Consider the following 15,112-nt stretch of genomic DNA (forward strand, 5'->3'; position numbering starts at 1 on the left):
TTCATGAAATCTTATTACTGGCAAAACATAGTAGAATCCCTTGTCATCTTCTTTCAAATATGTGTTCTCCATCTGTAAGAAATAGGTAACATAATTTTTTAAATATAATTGACAAAAACAGACATGAAACTTAACTTAGGAGACTTGGAGTTGCAAGAACACGTAGGATTGATTGCTCATATTTTTCCATCGCTATATAATAAGTTAATAACAATGAAGCACTTACCGCATCCTTTTTGATAACGTGAACTGGCTCCTGATTTTGATAAATCAATTACAAATTACACAATCTTTGGTGATAGATAAAGCGTAGAGAAGAAAACAATAAGTTTTTAAATTTTATAGAGAAGAAAATAGTTGGAGATCGAAGAAGTTAACTAAAACGTGAGATGAAAATTTTGAGAAAAATCCGAAATTTAGGTAGTTGAAGATTTGGATAGCACAAAAATAAGAGATAAAGGAAATACAATTTTAATTGTTTTTTTTAAGTTTTGCCATGTGTCAGAATTTTAGTGGTCATGTGACTTGTGCTTTATTATATAAGGGATTTGGCCGCTGCTTAGGTAAATTATTTGGCACAACTACGCATAAAACATATTTTACGGTAACTATGTTAAATTTTTTAAATTTTTAAATTTTAAAAAACAAAAACATATTCATATTTTCTTAATGAATTTTTCAGAAATATAAGAAGCTCAAACCAAATTTTGGATAGATTTTTTAATTTTTTAGAAATATTTATAAAAATAGAATATTATAGCTTTGTGTTTCATTTCGAAAAATGTTAATATAATTATATATTGTGAGAATTTGGTAAGAATGATCCATTAATAATATATTTTTGAAAAGGGATTAACAAGCTTTTGATAACTCTATTTAATGCTTAGTTCGTTATCTCTTTTGTGATTAAAGAAGAAACTCAAAGAGGTGTTTCTTCATCATTACTTGGGCTCAACTTTTGTCATAACAGAGTAGCCACCACTATAATCAAAAGCTCCATCTCCATCACGGGCTTCTTTCTTCCTCACAATCTCTCCATACAAAACTTTATCACCACCTTTTACGCCTCCAAAATCTGTCGCCGAAGACGAAGCCGACGCAGAGGAGCTGCTAGTGCTCGCTCCACTGTTCTGTATAATAATCTCGATCTCCTTCACCACTTCGCTCATCGTTGGCCTCTCAGACGCCGTCTCATCGACGCATTTTAAAGCTAACTCCATGTAACGTCCGAGTTCTGGCAGAGCTCCGGCGTCTCTCAACGGACGATCCATCTTATCTCTCAGACCGTAGTATTCCTCGTCGTTCTTGTTCATTACAAGCTTGATCTCTCGGACAATGTACTTGCCTTTCTCTATCGGCTGTTTCGCGGTGATCAGTTCTAGTAACACAACGCCGAAGCTGTACACATCGCTCTTCTCTGTAAGTTTCTGTGTTGTGTAGTATTCTGGATCCAAATATCCCTGCCATTGACAGTTTTATAATGGATGTGAGAAAAATAACACAGATTATACAAACGAACTACGTCCGCATGGAAGCGTCACATGCAAAAAAAGATCTTATTATTTAAAGCGATTTTGAGTGCTCCTCAGGTTAAATAATGCAATTAGTAATCAAGAAACACAAGATTATATGAGTATTCTGCATCCGAATCCAATAAGAGTGACTAAATAGAAACGGGTCGAACATATTTAAGCAATGTTCAAAAGATCGCTAAATTAACGATAACTATGCGCTTCATAGGGGACTAGCGACTGGTACGCCTATACCGATTTTTAGAACATTGTATTCAAGACATATGAACATATAGTTTCTTCAATAAAGAAGCCAGTGATTCATGGATGTTATATCATGATATTAAAGAAAGGAACCTTACCAAAGTGCCTTTGACTTGGGTTGAAACATGGCCTTTAGTGCAGTCAGAAACCAGCTTGGACAAACCAAAGTCAGCAACCTTGGCAGTGAGATTCTCATCCAAAAGAATGTTGGTTGATTTCACGTCCCTATGGATGATGGGAGGATCCGCCAGTTCATGGAGGTATGCTAGTCCTCTTGCTGATCCCAGAGCCACTCTTAGTCTCCTCTTCCAGTCCAGGGCAATACTGGATCGCCCTATAAACAATGCACAAGGAATTAAAATGTATCTTACTGTTTTAGCAGCTAAAGACCATACTGTGCAAAGTACCTGTCAAGCTGTCTTTTAATGATCCGTTTGACATGAACTCGTAGACCAGAATCTGTTCGCCTTGTTCGAAACAAAACCCGACAAGCCCAACTAAATTCTTGTGATGAACTCTAGAAAGCAACTCAATCTCTGTTTTGAACTCGTGACCTCCTTGTGTTGATCCTTGCTGTGCTCTTTTTATAGCCACCATCTGTCCATCTGAGAGCATTCCTTTATACACCTTTCCATAACCTCCAGAACCCAACTCACTGCTCATAGAGAAGTTGTTGGTGATCTTCTTGAGTTCTTCATAGGAGAACCATCTAGCCCCTTTCAGCTGCGGCGCGCCGCCACTGTCTTTCCCACTTGATGCCCATGAAACTGAGAGACAACCACTGTTTGTCTTAGCTAATCAAAAGATTCATGGTAAAACATAATATTGCATCTTCTATGTTATAGTGAATGTAAGCTAATATGAAGTTTTTTCTTCTCCTTCTGGTGGACGCTCTTTTCAAAATTTACTTGTTATCCCTCTATTAGAAATGTTCCAGAAATGTCTGTAATTGAGTAAATAGCTCTACGAACTTGCTCATACTCTGAAGGCACTAAAAGCATATATTGTTTCTTCAAATAATGCAATTTCTATATAACATTTGACTTACCAAACGGTCTACTCAAACCGATAGCTTGCTCTGCACGTCTCTTCTGCCAAAATGCGTATATTCCTAGGGCAACAAGGCACAAGACCAAAGCGCTGCAACCAGTTATTATCCCTGTGACCATCCTAGAGCTCAAGGAACGTCCGTTACCGTCAGCTGCATAAAGTTTCAGGACTGTTAGAGCCCAGTTATAACTAAGGTTATAATTAGTTTTTTTTTATGTACATGTTACCTGGGAAAGTGTAGGGAGATGCAATGAAATAGTAAGGTCCAAACAGTGGAGGAGGTTTATAAGTTTGATTACTCAAGTCAAATCCAATTCTCTGTACTTCACTTCTGTTAAAATACTTCCCCATAGATGGAAAAAGCTCCAACTGTATCTGGAGATAATCATCATTGTTGAAGAAAGGGTTTTGTAGAGAGACTGATCCTGGAGTGAGTCCTAGCTTCACCCACAAGCTCATCTCTAGTGAATGGTACGTGTTTGCATTGGTAAGGTCTCTGAACATAGGCCCTCGGAAGTAGAGTGTGCCTTCATAAGGGTAGGCGCATTCACAGCTCTGAGGGCTAACCTTTTGGTCTAATGGACAAGATTTTCCTCCACAGTTAGCAAGACTGGTCGAGTATATACGTTTGGCTTGTTTCTGCTGAATCTGGCAGTAGTTTGTGTTGGAGAGAGCTGTTGTGCATACAGGGTTTCCTACGAGTCTACAACAAAGAGGGCTTAGTTAATAAGTTGCTAGAGAAAGTTTTAGTAGCTAGTTAGTTAAAGAATAGTTTTACATTAATGTATTAGTGTATCCAGAGCTCAGTGTTACAGAGGAAATGTCATTATCTTGCAGATCAACGAGTTGTAGCTCTGGACCTACTGTGTCTCCTAAGCTCAGTGTTCCATTGAATGCATTCTTTCTCAGTTTCCTGCAAATCAAAATTAGATTTGGGATGATATTTAAAGCTGTTGTTAACTTGATGAGGACTTACACTTGCTGAAGCTGTGGGTAGCCAAAGAGCTTATTAGGCAATGGTCCATGAAGAGCCCCATATTCCATTACCCTAAAACAAGAAAAAGAAGAAAATATGTTTACATATTTCCTCATGAGATGGTAAAATGTAATAGAGCAGCACTTACAGTGTGGTCAGTGAAGGTAAGGTTGAGAACCAGAGAGGAGACTCTGATGGATCAAATGAGTTGTTGCTCAGGTCTCTGTAATATATATCACATTTTGTCACAAAAGTGTAGGCAGACAAAGGCGGTTTCTGGTGTTGAGAAACTTACACATAATTCAGAGATTTCATGTCTGATAAATCTGGTAAAGATCCTACCAGCTTGTTGTGTGCTAAGTTCCTGAGAAACCACAAGTAAAACAATGTAATCTCTCATATGATCCATATGTAAATATTACAAGTAGTATGTTGATTAGACTCACAGTTCAATGATGTTTGTGAGATTGCTAAGATTCTCTGGAACTTTTCCGGTAAGAGTGTTTCTGTCAAGCCGACTGATACAAGTCCAAGAGAGTGAGATAGTGCTACTAAAGGGAAATAGGGAAAAATAATATGAAGCTAAGGTACAAGGAGATGGTATGTTACTCACAGAACCTCTAGTGTCTGAACAAGTCCCAAAGTGGAAGGTATGCTTCCTGTGAATTGATTTCCATCAAATAATCTGACATTTGAAACAAACCATCAGTAACCTGAAATCTTGTGTTAGATTAAATAAGCAATCTAAGTCCCACATCAAATATTAGACTAAAGAAAGTATAATACATAAGACTAAAGAAAACCAAATTTATAAGTCTGGTCCAACTCCACTTAGTATGAGAGCTCTTGAGAAGCAACCGATCCAATAACAAATACGTGATGGTTTAGGCCTAAAGCGGACAATATCTTACTATAAGCTAGGGATTGAACATTTGGTAAAATACTATTTGACTTACACATGGATCAATATCATCTCAGAGCTGAATAGTTTTGGTGGAATAGTGCCTGAGAGCTGATTCTTGTTGAAGTGACTGCATTTTTAAGCATTTGCATCAGATGAAGCTGAAGACATACACAGACAGAAGATGTCTTGTAATTAAAAAAATACTCACAAGTGTTTGGCTTTTAACAGAAGATCAAGACCAGGACTAGAGCCTGATGATATTGGAATGGGTCCTGTCAACTGATTATCCGCAAGATCCAACCAATAGACTTTGCTGAGGTTTCCTAGAGACGCTGGAATTTTACCAGTGAAGTTATTGGAGTTCAAGGCCCTGGAGAAAATATGATGGAACCCATCAGACAATGATTTGATTTCAGGATAAGAAGTATTAAAGGAGCTTATTACAAGAAAGATAGATCCTTGAGATAACCAATCTCATTTGGGATGCTACCAGTGAAGCCACATCCAGCAAGTATACTGAAAATCCAATAGGACTGTTTGTTAGATAGATACACAACACAAACACAAGGAAGAGCAGGGAGATTCTCACAGAATGTTGAGCTTTTGCAGGTCTCTTAAACGAGAAGTAAGTGAACCTGTGAGTCCTGGATTGAATGAAAGGTCCCTGAAACAACACAAAGTCTCCACTTTAGGTAAAGAAATAACATATGTTCATGTCTTGTGTTCATAAAAAAAGAGACTGACAAGGATCTTAGTTCGGATAGTTCTCCAATGTCTCCACTAAGCCTTCCTTTGAGACCCATTGTTGACAAACCCCTGAACAGAAAAGACTTGCTTGCTCAGTACGTTATCAAAATGAAGCAAGCCTAATGTATTAAGCAACACTCACAAAGCAGTGATTCTGGAGCTATTGCAGGAGACACCTTCCCAAGGAGTTCCACAAGGATCATCAGAGCCTCCCCAGCTAGGTGGCGTGTTGTCCCACTGATCCATCAAAGAACGAAGAGCCGCCGCTAATAGATACCAAACAAAACAAAGATCAAAGAAGCATTACAAATCATTTCCGTTCCATTCAAGGGAAAAGCATGAGAATACTACCATCACGAGGGTCAGTGACTGATGAAACCATCGAGAAGACAGTGAACGAGTAAGTGAGACAGAACAAGAACAACCGCGAAGTAGCCGTCATGGTGGTTGTTGCAGCCACCATTGTTCCTCAAAATACATGAGTTCTTGAGGTTTGATATTTAAGTGAAATTTATGAGAGAACAAATAGTTTAAAGTATCTTCCTTGTGAGACACGATTAATCATTATATCATCAAGAAAGACAAAATGTGTGTGCCAATAGGAACACGAGTGCTACCAAGAAAAGTTGGTTTCATTTGCTTTCAATCAATTTTCCTTTACTTCTAAGTCAATCTAACGGCTGGTATGTCTCTTTTTCTTAAAATAATTTTTAGTTATTAAAACGTTTGAGTGATACATCTTCAAATAAGTACAAAATCATTTCAGATAACCAATACAAAGATAATCATGTAAGCTTAAGTTACCGTTAAGCTATGTTTTATAATCGAAGCAACCTTCTTCCATCATTATGCTCAGACAAATAAGATAGTGGAACCTACAACTACAAGTGGGTCCTGTCAGCACCAACCATCTCAATATTTGTTAAAATAGTGACAATAAAAACAATTTGTTTTACAAGCTTCAATCAACCCAAATACCATAATTTTGAGAATACAAATTTATTATCTAATATATATATAAATGTTTGATATTATTAAATAAAACAGAAATAATCATATAAAATTAGTTAAAAGCTTTTATACATTTTGAAGTTAATACACTAGTAAGAACTTCATATGAAAGAATAAAATAATGTGTATTTGCAAAATATTTACATCTATTAAGATGTTTTTCTTAAATGTTTTATCAACAAAAGTTGATTTGTTAATGGAAGGCTTAATGTTTTTCTAAAACTCTATTAATCAAGGTCTTAACCATTATTACTTATTGTGAGACCATGAGTGTTAAAGAAAAGTTATACAAGTCAACAAATAATGCTTTTCTAAAAACATTAAGCATTTTACTACAAAAACTATTAATATAAATCTTGTTGTTTTGTTGTGAATTAAATATGTATGATGAACTATCTCACATGTCTAAAATATTAATTGAAAAAAAAAAGTTGAATATGAAACAAAGAACATGGTGATGATGTGTAGTGTTTGTGTAGGTTTAACTTAGAAGCACACAAGTAAACAAAAAAAAAAGTCACAACCATTTTATCCAACTAGTTGATCTAAGCTCACCAGAGAAGAACCTTGGAATGCTCAATAAACTATTAACCCTCGTCAACCCTTCCAAAGCAGACCACTCTTCATCATCCTGTGCAACCGATATACATTCAGCAAGTGTCATTGTCATCATCTTTGACTCAATCCCACAACTCTTAGAGATACTTTCCTCTTTAACTGGAACAATCTCCTCCTCCTTGTTACTGATACTGACACTCTCTACAGAGTCTTCTCTGAGTGAATCCTTTACTACATTGCTTGAATCTTGTAGAAAGAGGCAGACTACAGTACAGTCATCGTTCTTTGAAGTTGGATACTTGATTCTCCATGATCTAACCGCTGTGTCCACCAAAGCTCTAGCTGCTGTGCTTCGACTAGGAGCTGAAGCAACAATGTCCACAGCTTCTTTGTTAGATAACACATCCCATACACCGTCGCTAGCAAGAATGATGAACTGGTCTTCTTCTGTAAGGCGGCGGTAGTTAATGTCCGGGACTGAGATAAGACCGTAATCTTTGAGACAGAAGTCACCAAAAGCTCGAGCCATTGCTAAACCAGGTGAGTTGCTGTTTGGTAACCATACACGAGCTACCTCTGGCTCATCTTGCAACGCAAAGACTCTGCCTTTGCATTTTTGGATTCTCGCTGATTCACCTGAGAGAGTACATAGAAAGATAATGTTACTAAACTGGCTTCTCACTTTGTCAAAGTTTTGAAAGATGGAACATACTTGGCAAGTCCGGTTTTAAGTCTATGGTTAATTGTACAGCGACCAAAGCATTGTCTTTGTCTCTTGTGGCAAGAACAGCTCTCGAGTCACCGATGTTTCCGACCACCAAGTCCTCACCCTAAAAAGCAGTCATTATTGAACAATAAAAGCGATGAGATTAGAAGTAAGAGTCTAAGCTAGTACCTGCTTGATCAAAGTGACAGAAGTGGTTCCACTGCAGAAACAATCAATAGTTGGATGCATTTTAAGCTCTTTATCTATCTGCTGACAAGACTTGAGCAACGCGTGTTTAAGAGGCAGATACATCTCTGGAAGTTGTTCACCGTTTGGATTCAACTCACACCATTGCTCATCCATAGTAGTATTAACAGACTCGCTTCTCCGCCCTTCTTCTTCCTCATTCACTAAGCCGCTTTGTTCTGACTCTGATGCTAATTTCAACTGTGTTGAGAGTGTGGAGGGCAATGTGTCTCTGACTTTCTTGGCAACCATATGACCAAATGGTCCGTGTCCATCGAATACACCACAAAACACTGTATCGTCTCTCGAACAAAAGTTCTGCATTTTGGAAGTAGTTTTCATAAGTTATATAATTGTCTTTTTATCTAAATATAACACTAAAAGAAGTAATAAGATAGATACAAGAAACTAGTGGTCCCTTCACAATTATGTGGAAACAGGTCAAAGACTCAAAGACAGCACAAGAAGAACACAAAGACACCTCATTTTCAAAGCTCTAAGAGCATCTCCAATGTATTACCCCATTTTTTACTCCAAAATGGTGCAACACCAAAATGGAGTAAGGTTTTACTCCAATGTATTAATCTATTTTCTACTCCAAAAATAATATTTTTTAAATGATTTCATTTTTATTTTATCAATAATTGCAAATAATATCTTATACTTATAAAAATTTACCAATTAACCCCAACTATTTTATGTTTATAAATAATTAAAACATAAATTATTTGAATTAAATATTTATTATTAAAAAGTACAAGAAATCATTAAAAAAGACAACATATATGTGGGTTCAACAATGAGCATTAGAATATTTTTCCCACAAATGATCAACTAATGCATTTCGTAATGAAAAATGAGCTTCTTTATCTTTGATATTCCTAAATCGAGCAAGAAAATTTTGAAATCGGACATTTTCATCTTCTGCAATTTCGATATCCGGAGGTGGAGCTTCTCTTCCAAGTTTAATTGGTGCATCGAGTTCACGCTCATCTTCAATTATCATGTTATGTAAAATTATACATAAAATTATACATGTAGTCATAATGTCATGTAACACATTTTTTTTCCAAAAACGAACAGGTCATTTGACAATGGCGAAGCGCGACTGTAGAACTCCAAATGCACGTTCAACATCTTTCCTGCATGCTTCTTGTTGCGTTGCAAAATATTTTTTTTTTGGACTCCTTGGCTCTTGAATAGTTTGTACTATGGTCGACCATTTTGGATAAATACCATCCGCTAAATAGTAACCCATATAATATTCTTTTTCTTGAATAAAATAATGAACAGGAGGAGCAATACCTTGAGCAAGATTGGAAAAAAGATGAGAAGAGTCCAACACGTTGATATCGTTATTAGTGTCTGGCATTCCGAAATATGCATGCCATATCCAAAGATCATAATCTGCGACAGCTTCAAGAATTATAGTTGGTGATCCACTACGACCCGCATATTGTCCCGCCCAACCGGTAGGACAATTCTTCCACTTCCAATTCTAATGCATGCAATCTAAACTGCCAATCATTCCAGGAAATCTTCGGTTTTCACCAATATAAAGAAGTCTAGCAATATCACTAGACGTTGGTGACCGTAGGTATTTTTCTGAAAATATATTGACGATGGCTCGATTTTCTGAATATATTATTTTCATGTTATTGTATCATTTTAAATATTATTTAAGTAAGAAATAAAAACATTAAAGATTCAAAGGACCATTTTATAAATAAAAAAAGTTCAACTCCAAAATGGAGTAATGGGTAAGATTACTCCATAAATGGAGTAACCCTAGCCATTACTCCATTTTGGAGTTGAAAATGGAGTGGGGTTGGAGAAGATTTTACTCCATAACGATGTTTGGAGTTGAAAATGGAGTAGGGTTGGAGATGCCCTAAGCTCTGTGATGGTCCAAAAAAAAAAAAAAAAAAAAAAAGACATGCAACATTCCAAGTTTCTCTCACTAGCAACAACAAAAAATAAAGCAACAATGTTCTGAATATCCATTTGATCTCCAACAAGTAGCTTCACTCAAACATTGAACAAACCTTTCTTTCGAGTAGTGATCAATTCCTAGTAAATGGGTTGCAAGAACTTAGTGAAAAGATCAAAACTTTGGAGGAATATGAAAGAAACAAACCTCAAAAACGAGCATAGCGTCTTGATTGGTTCCTTTCTTGCCTTGCTGCGTGTAAAGACATGCACTTTTATTTGAACCATTCGAGATCAACCGATCCAAAGCCTGTTGAGTCCCTTCGATTTCGCCGCCTCCCTTGTAACCTCTCGGCCGCCGCCACCTTCCGGAGCCTAATATATCATCCTCCGCCGTAGAGGCGGTGGTGCTTGTTTCTCCTGGTTCCTTCCTATCTACTGAATGACACAGACCCATTTTTGAAAATCCAGAGAAAAAAAAAGCTAGAAGCTTTGATAAACAAGATCGAAATCTAGGAACTTTTTGGGGGTTTTGTTGGTATAATCTCCTCGACGAACAAATGAGCCAAACGAGAAAAATGAAACCCAGAAAAAGAGTTCTTACACAGCTTCAAAAACCCATACTTTAGCTTTAAGCTTTAAGCTTTAAGCTTTAGCTTTTAAACAAACAAAAAAGTCAAATTCTTCTGAATTGAGTTACGATTCCTTTAAACGCAGTGAAACCAATTCTAGCAGAGCCCAACGTTTTACTTACTCCACTTCCCCGTTCCAGAGAGAAGTAGTGTAATGCTACAAAGAAAGAAACAATTGTGAGAGAGAGGGAGACGAATGATCAGATTCAGACAAGGGTCATAGTTTGGTCCCGCACGTGACCTCTTTTCTCCTTTTTAGCTTTTTTTTTTTTTAATAGTAACGGTGGGAAAATTAGGTTCTTGGCTGCACCGTACCCTCCATCACCAGAAACTCACCCAATTACGACTTGCCACATGTTGAAAACTAGGGTGTCTTCCATCTTCTGGCTGTGTGTAATGTTTAGAATTTGAACTTAATAATAATTTATTAGTTTAGCTCCACTAATTAATATTTAGTTGAGTGTTAACTAGTAATCAGTCACAATGTCCCTTTCAATCTACATTCTGAAGCCAGCAAAATTTACAAAAATGAATTTTTGTCCAAAATTATTAATCTAAGTACCCACTTGTCTTTAGACCATATCACATTTTTGAAAGCAATGTCTAGTTAATTCCTTGACTAAAGGTGTTAATCTGGATTTTAGTTTGGTTTATGTTTAAACTTTTAAATCTATACTATTAAAGCAGGATTTTATTGTCATAATTACCTTAGGGGCATGTTTCCTTGACTAACATTGCATGTTTCATTAAGGGCAATTAAGTAATATTAATAACAAATCTATATTGGATCATTATTTTTGGATCCAGCCCAAATCAAATCTCTCTTGGGCCATTTGAGCCTATTAAAAAATCAGATTCAATTCTCACCTTTTTTTTTCCTTTGGACCATTGAGTCCAAGTTCAAATAATTTTTTTTCAACTATTCTTAATTATTATTTTTTTCTTTTCTTAATATAATTTAAGCATTCATAAAAATAATTGAATTTTTTTATTGAAAGTATAAATCTTTATTAAAAGTATATAATTTTTTAATTAAAATATTAACCCCATAATAAAATTAATTTATCAGAGTTATACCAACTTAATTCATTAAAAAATAAAGTTTAATTTTTTTAACATAAATAGTCATTTAAAATGAAATACGATAAATAAAGATAAAATTTTTAAGTCTTTTATAAAATAAAACACAAATATATGAAAATGTGACATTTACTAAATATTTGTCAATTGAAAAAAAAACAAAAATAAACCCGCGCTTTGAAAGCGCGGGTCAAAATCTAGTTTTAAGATCTTAAATAAACATCAGAGAGAATATAAAGTTACTATTGAGTTAACTAGGTTTTCAATTCGGCATGAGTTAGGCTAGTATACTCTAAGAACATCACAATATAAATAAATATGTAAACACCAGAGCGTTAAAAAAGAAGCAATTATGACTGAAAATAGAATTCACGGATTGTGTGTTGGCCTATGCGACACCGAAGACAAGTCTTAGTTGTCCCATTGAGCTGGTGAGAGAGAGAGAGAGAGAACCTTTTGAAAACATTTTTATGGTTTGAATGTAGAGTGGAACATTAGGAGTATTTGTTATCACACAATTAAACCACATTTTGGTACATCATTGCAGTCTTGTCAGATTCCATCATGACCATGTTCGTTGAGGTACCAGTGGTTCAACATCTAACTTAGGCGATAAATCAAAGAGAGACGCTGGAGCAGTCATGTCCACACTCCAAGAATCATCTATGTTAATTTCTATTGGCATTTCTTCTTCTTCTTCTTCTTCTTCTTCCTCTTCTTCGATAGTTACCTCTAAATCTTCAAGTGATGAACGGATCTTCTCAAGGTCACTGGAAACCTCTCTCATGCTTGGACGCTTCTTCCCTTTTAGGCTTAAACACCTTCTCGCAAGTTTTGCCACAGCCTTGCACTCTTCTTTGATCCGAAAATCAACTATATCAAGAACTCTGTTCTCTTTCATGGCCTCGATGAAATGAGATGCAAGCCCTCTGTTTTCTTCAAGCCGCACAACAGAAAACGGTTTTTCTCCCGTTATAAGCTCAACCAAGACAATCCCAAAACTATAAACATCACTTTTATCAGTGAACTGGCTAGTTTGAAAGTACTCTGGATCCAAATATCCAAAAGTACCTGCAACATGAGTTGTCAAGTGTGTCTGATCTATGCTTATAGATCTCGAAGTACCAAAATCCGACACCTTGGCTCTATACTTCTCATCCAAGAGTATGTTTGTGGTCTTGACATCTCTGCGATAGACCGGAGTAGATGCAGCCGAGTGCAAGTAAGCAAGTGCTCCAGCAATCTCTACAGCGATTCGCAAACGCACTTCCCAAGCCATTGCGTAATCATCTGAATCATCATGTAGCCGTTTGAATAGATCTCCGTTTGGAATATGCTCATAAACCAAGATAGGAACCTCTGTCTCGAGACAACACCCCAAGAGTTTCACGATGTTTCTATGGTTAATCTGCGAGAGAACATGAACCTCATTGATGAACTCTTCTACTTTGTCTTTGTCCAAAACTTTAGATCTTTTCACAGCTACGATTCGTCCATCTACCAACATTCCTTTGTAGACAGTGCCTTGACCTCCCTGTCCAAGAACCCTGTTCTTGTTGAAGTTATCGGTCGCTTTCTCCAGCTCTTTGGAGCTGAATATCCTAGATGTCTCAGCATTACCTCCTTCTTCTGTATTTAGTTGTTGTTTCAACAGTAAGCCTCCATTACGTTTAAAGAACTCCCTCTTTCGAATAATCTTTCTTTTCTTCTTAACCAATTTGATCAATCCCCATATCCCAAGAACCAAGAACAACAGTGTCAAACCTATAACAAGACCTGAACAATGACGAAAACAAAAACATAAAAGATCAAACTCCTTTTTGCTTTGTTATGTGACTTCAGAATCTAAATTAAAAAAAAAAAAAAAAACTCCTTTGGTTCACCTTGGATCACAGGCTTGATCTTCTCTGTTTTCTTTGGCACACACCTAAACGATCCAGGGACATTCACACAAGTTTGTCCTCCACACCTGCTTTGTCCTAATTCTCCCTCACATTCATCAATGTCTAGAGAACAATAACAAAAATGGCAGAATCAAATCAACAGATCCATAATAAAAATAATTAAACAACATTGAAGTCAAATAAGATGAAGATCTTACCAACACATCCACCCTGAAGATACGGATTCCCTTCGTAACCGTCATTGCAGAAACAGCTACTGTGACCAAACCCAGATAAGTAACTATCCTCGCAAACACAACTTGATTCGCTCGTGTCATAATCATCACCCGTCAAATTAAAACAACCCACTGGCTTCGCTAACTGAGTAACTGATGCATCAAAGAACCATCCAAGCTCGATCACAGTAAACCCATTACTAGAAATTTGCTCCGGCTGGATAACATTCGCCGGAGAGTAAGTCTCCTTCGTCAAGAAAGCGACTTTACAGCTCCCTCCTTGTGTTGTGTTACCACCAGCGGAGCTTTCTAAGTCAACGCCGATCACTTGCGGTCTATCCGCCGTGATCATCGCCTGACAACATCTGTAACCACCGCAGATCTTGTCTAGGCCTAGGCGACTCTTGTTCCTGTCGCAGCTCGATTCACATCCTATGCTCTGAGATTCGAGGTCGGTAACCAAAGCTCTGGTGTCGCAACCTACAGAGACGAGACGATTTGACTGGGTGATGAAAAAGGGGCTTCCTTTACCGGTGAGGTTTAAAGGAAGAGGCTTTTCGTCTCGTTGAGAACAGCCGGAGGAAGTCACCGTAGATTTGATGTGAAAGACGCCTTGGGTACTGTCGATTGTTTTTCGAAGTGTTATGCTCATCAATTCTCTGTTGATCTTAGAGAGGAACGGAGTGGAGAGGGAGCTGGTGGTGTTGGTGTTACAGACAACCTCGTACCAGTCGTTGAGATAACAATGTTTCGGTCCGATACCGAAAGGGAACGGAATCGAGATTCCTCCACAGAAACGATTACATAAACTTGAAGAAGGGTCAAGGTTTTTAGCTGTTATTAACAGTGTTAGGAGAGAGAGTAGAATACAAAATAAAAGTCTCTTGTTCTTCATTATTTTCTTCTTCTTTTGGCTATGTTTTTTGGTTTCTTCATGTCTGTGTTTTGCCTAAATACTGTGCATGAAAGTTGGCAATTATCAGTGTTACTTTGAATATAGCCTCGTTGTAAATTTTATACATCACACTGACAAGTAATAAAAAACTACTCAACGGTCTGAGAACCCATGTGCAGGTTAGGTAAACTCTATTACTAAAAAAAAGCTCGATCAACTAATAAAAATACAAATAAACTCCGCATGTTTAATACTCCCAGTTTTTTAATATAATTCGTTTTATAATTGTCCATATAAATTAAAAAATTATTTTTTTTAAATATTTTTTAGACAAAAATATCATTAATTATTTATCTAACCACAAATCAACCAATAATAAATAAAATGTATATTATCATTGGTCATATAACATTAAGTGTTGATAAATTTTACATAGAAAATCGAAAACGTCATATAATTTGGAACATAAAAATTTCTCTAAAAT

General features: G+C 36.6%; 3 protein-coding genes across 3 annotated transcripts; all 3 read right to left on the reverse strand.

The window, feature by feature from the left end:
* Positions 1–809: 809 nt before the first annotated feature.
* Positions 810–6,046, reverse strand: LOC106381499 (leucine-rich repeat receptor protein kinase HPCA1). Its single transcript, XM_013821398.3, has 18 exons — positions 5,804–6,046; positions 5,595–5,718; positions 5,450–5,521; positions 5,295–5,369; positions 5,150–5,221; positions 4,914–5,075; positions 4,758–4,832; positions 4,415–4,486; positions 4,248–4,319; positions 4,097–4,165; positions 3,950–4,024; positions 3,802–3,873; positions 3,604–3,738; positions 3,053–3,528; positions 2,824–2,976; positions 2,183–2,542; positions 1,874–2,109; positions 810–1,460 (listed from the first exon to the last, which is right to left on the reverse strand). The coding sequence occupies exons 1-18, from the start codon at positions 5,913–5,915 to the stop codon at positions 942–944; spliced, it is 2,931 nt and encodes a 976-aa protein (XP_013676852.2). The 5' UTR covers positions 5,916–6,046; the 3' UTR covers positions 810–941.
* Positions 6,047–6,846: 800 nt separating this feature from the next.
* On the reverse strand, positions 6,847–10,733 carry LOC106381498 (probable protein phosphatase 2C 18). Its single transcript, XM_048747456.1, has 4 exons — positions 10,111–10,733; positions 7,917–8,291; positions 7,734–7,851; positions 6,847–7,657 (listed from the first exon to the last, which is right to left on the reverse strand). The coding sequence occupies exons 1-4, from the start codon at positions 10,357–10,359 to the stop codon at positions 6,981–6,983; spliced, it is 1,419 nt and encodes a 472-aa protein (XP_048603413.1). The 5' UTR covers positions 10,360–10,733; the 3' UTR covers positions 6,847–6,980.
* Positions 10,734–12,013: 1,280 nt separating this feature from the next.
* On the reverse strand, positions 12,014–14,789 carry LOC106381497 (wall-associated receptor kinase-like 22). The gene is made up of 3 exons (XM_013821394.3): positions 13,716–14,789; positions 13,498–13,620; positions 12,014–13,390 (listed from the first exon to the last, which is right to left on the reverse strand). The coding sequence occupies exons 1-3, from the start codon at positions 14,626–14,628 to the stop codon at positions 12,177–12,179; spliced, it is 2,250 nt and encodes a 749-aa protein (XP_013676848.2). The 5' UTR covers positions 14,629–14,789; the 3' UTR covers positions 12,014–12,176.
* Positions 14,790–15,112: the final 323 nt, after the last annotated feature.

The sequence above is a fragment of the Brassica napus genome, chromosome C2 (assembly GCF_020379485.1).
Source record: "Brassica napus cultivar Da-Ae chromosome C2, Da-Ae, whole genome shotgun sequence".
NCBI classification, from domain to species: Eukaryota; Viridiplantae; Streptophyta; class Magnoliopsida; order Brassicales; family Brassicaceae; genus Brassica; species Brassica napus.

Bases quoted from the DNA above. Each gene is read 5' to 3' on its own strand.
- LOC106381498 (XM_048747456.1), bottom strand. From the start codon at position 10,359: ATGGGTCTGTGTCATTCAGTAGATAGGAAGGAACCAGGAGAAACAAGC. The intron at 8,292-10,110 runs GTTTGTTTCTTT...TCCAAAATGCAG, and splicing joins ACGCTATGCTCGTTTTTGAG to AACTTTTGTTCGAGAGACGA. The intron at 7,658-7,733 runs GTATGTTCCATC...GTACTCTCTCAG, and splicing joins CTTAAAACCGGACTTGCCAA to GTGAATCAGCGAGAATCCAA.
- LOC106381497 (XM_013821394.3), bottom strand. From the start codon at position 14,628: ATGAAGAACAAGAGACTTTTATTTTGTATTCTACTCTCTCTCCTAACA. The intron at 13,621-13,715 runs GTAAGATCTTCA...ATTGTTCTCTAG, and splicing joins TCTTCAGGGTGGATGTGTTG to ACATTGATGAATGTGAGGGA. The intron at 13,391-13,497 runs GTGAACCAAAGG...GTCATTGTTCAG, and splicing joins GATCAAGCCTGTGATCCAAG to GTCTTGTTATAGGTTTGACA.
- LOC106381499 (XM_013821398.3), bottom strand. From the start codon at position 5,915: ATGGTGGCTGCAACAACCACCATGACGGCTACTTCGCGGTTGTTCTTG. The intron at 4,833-4,913 runs GTGAGTATTTTT...TTAAAAATGCAG, and splicing joins CTGTTAAAAGCCAAACACTT to TCACTTCAACAAGAATCAGC. The intron at 4,320-4,414 runs GTGAGTAACATA...GACTTGTATCAG, and splicing joins GTTCAGACACTAGAGGTTCT to TCGGCTTGACAGAAACACTC.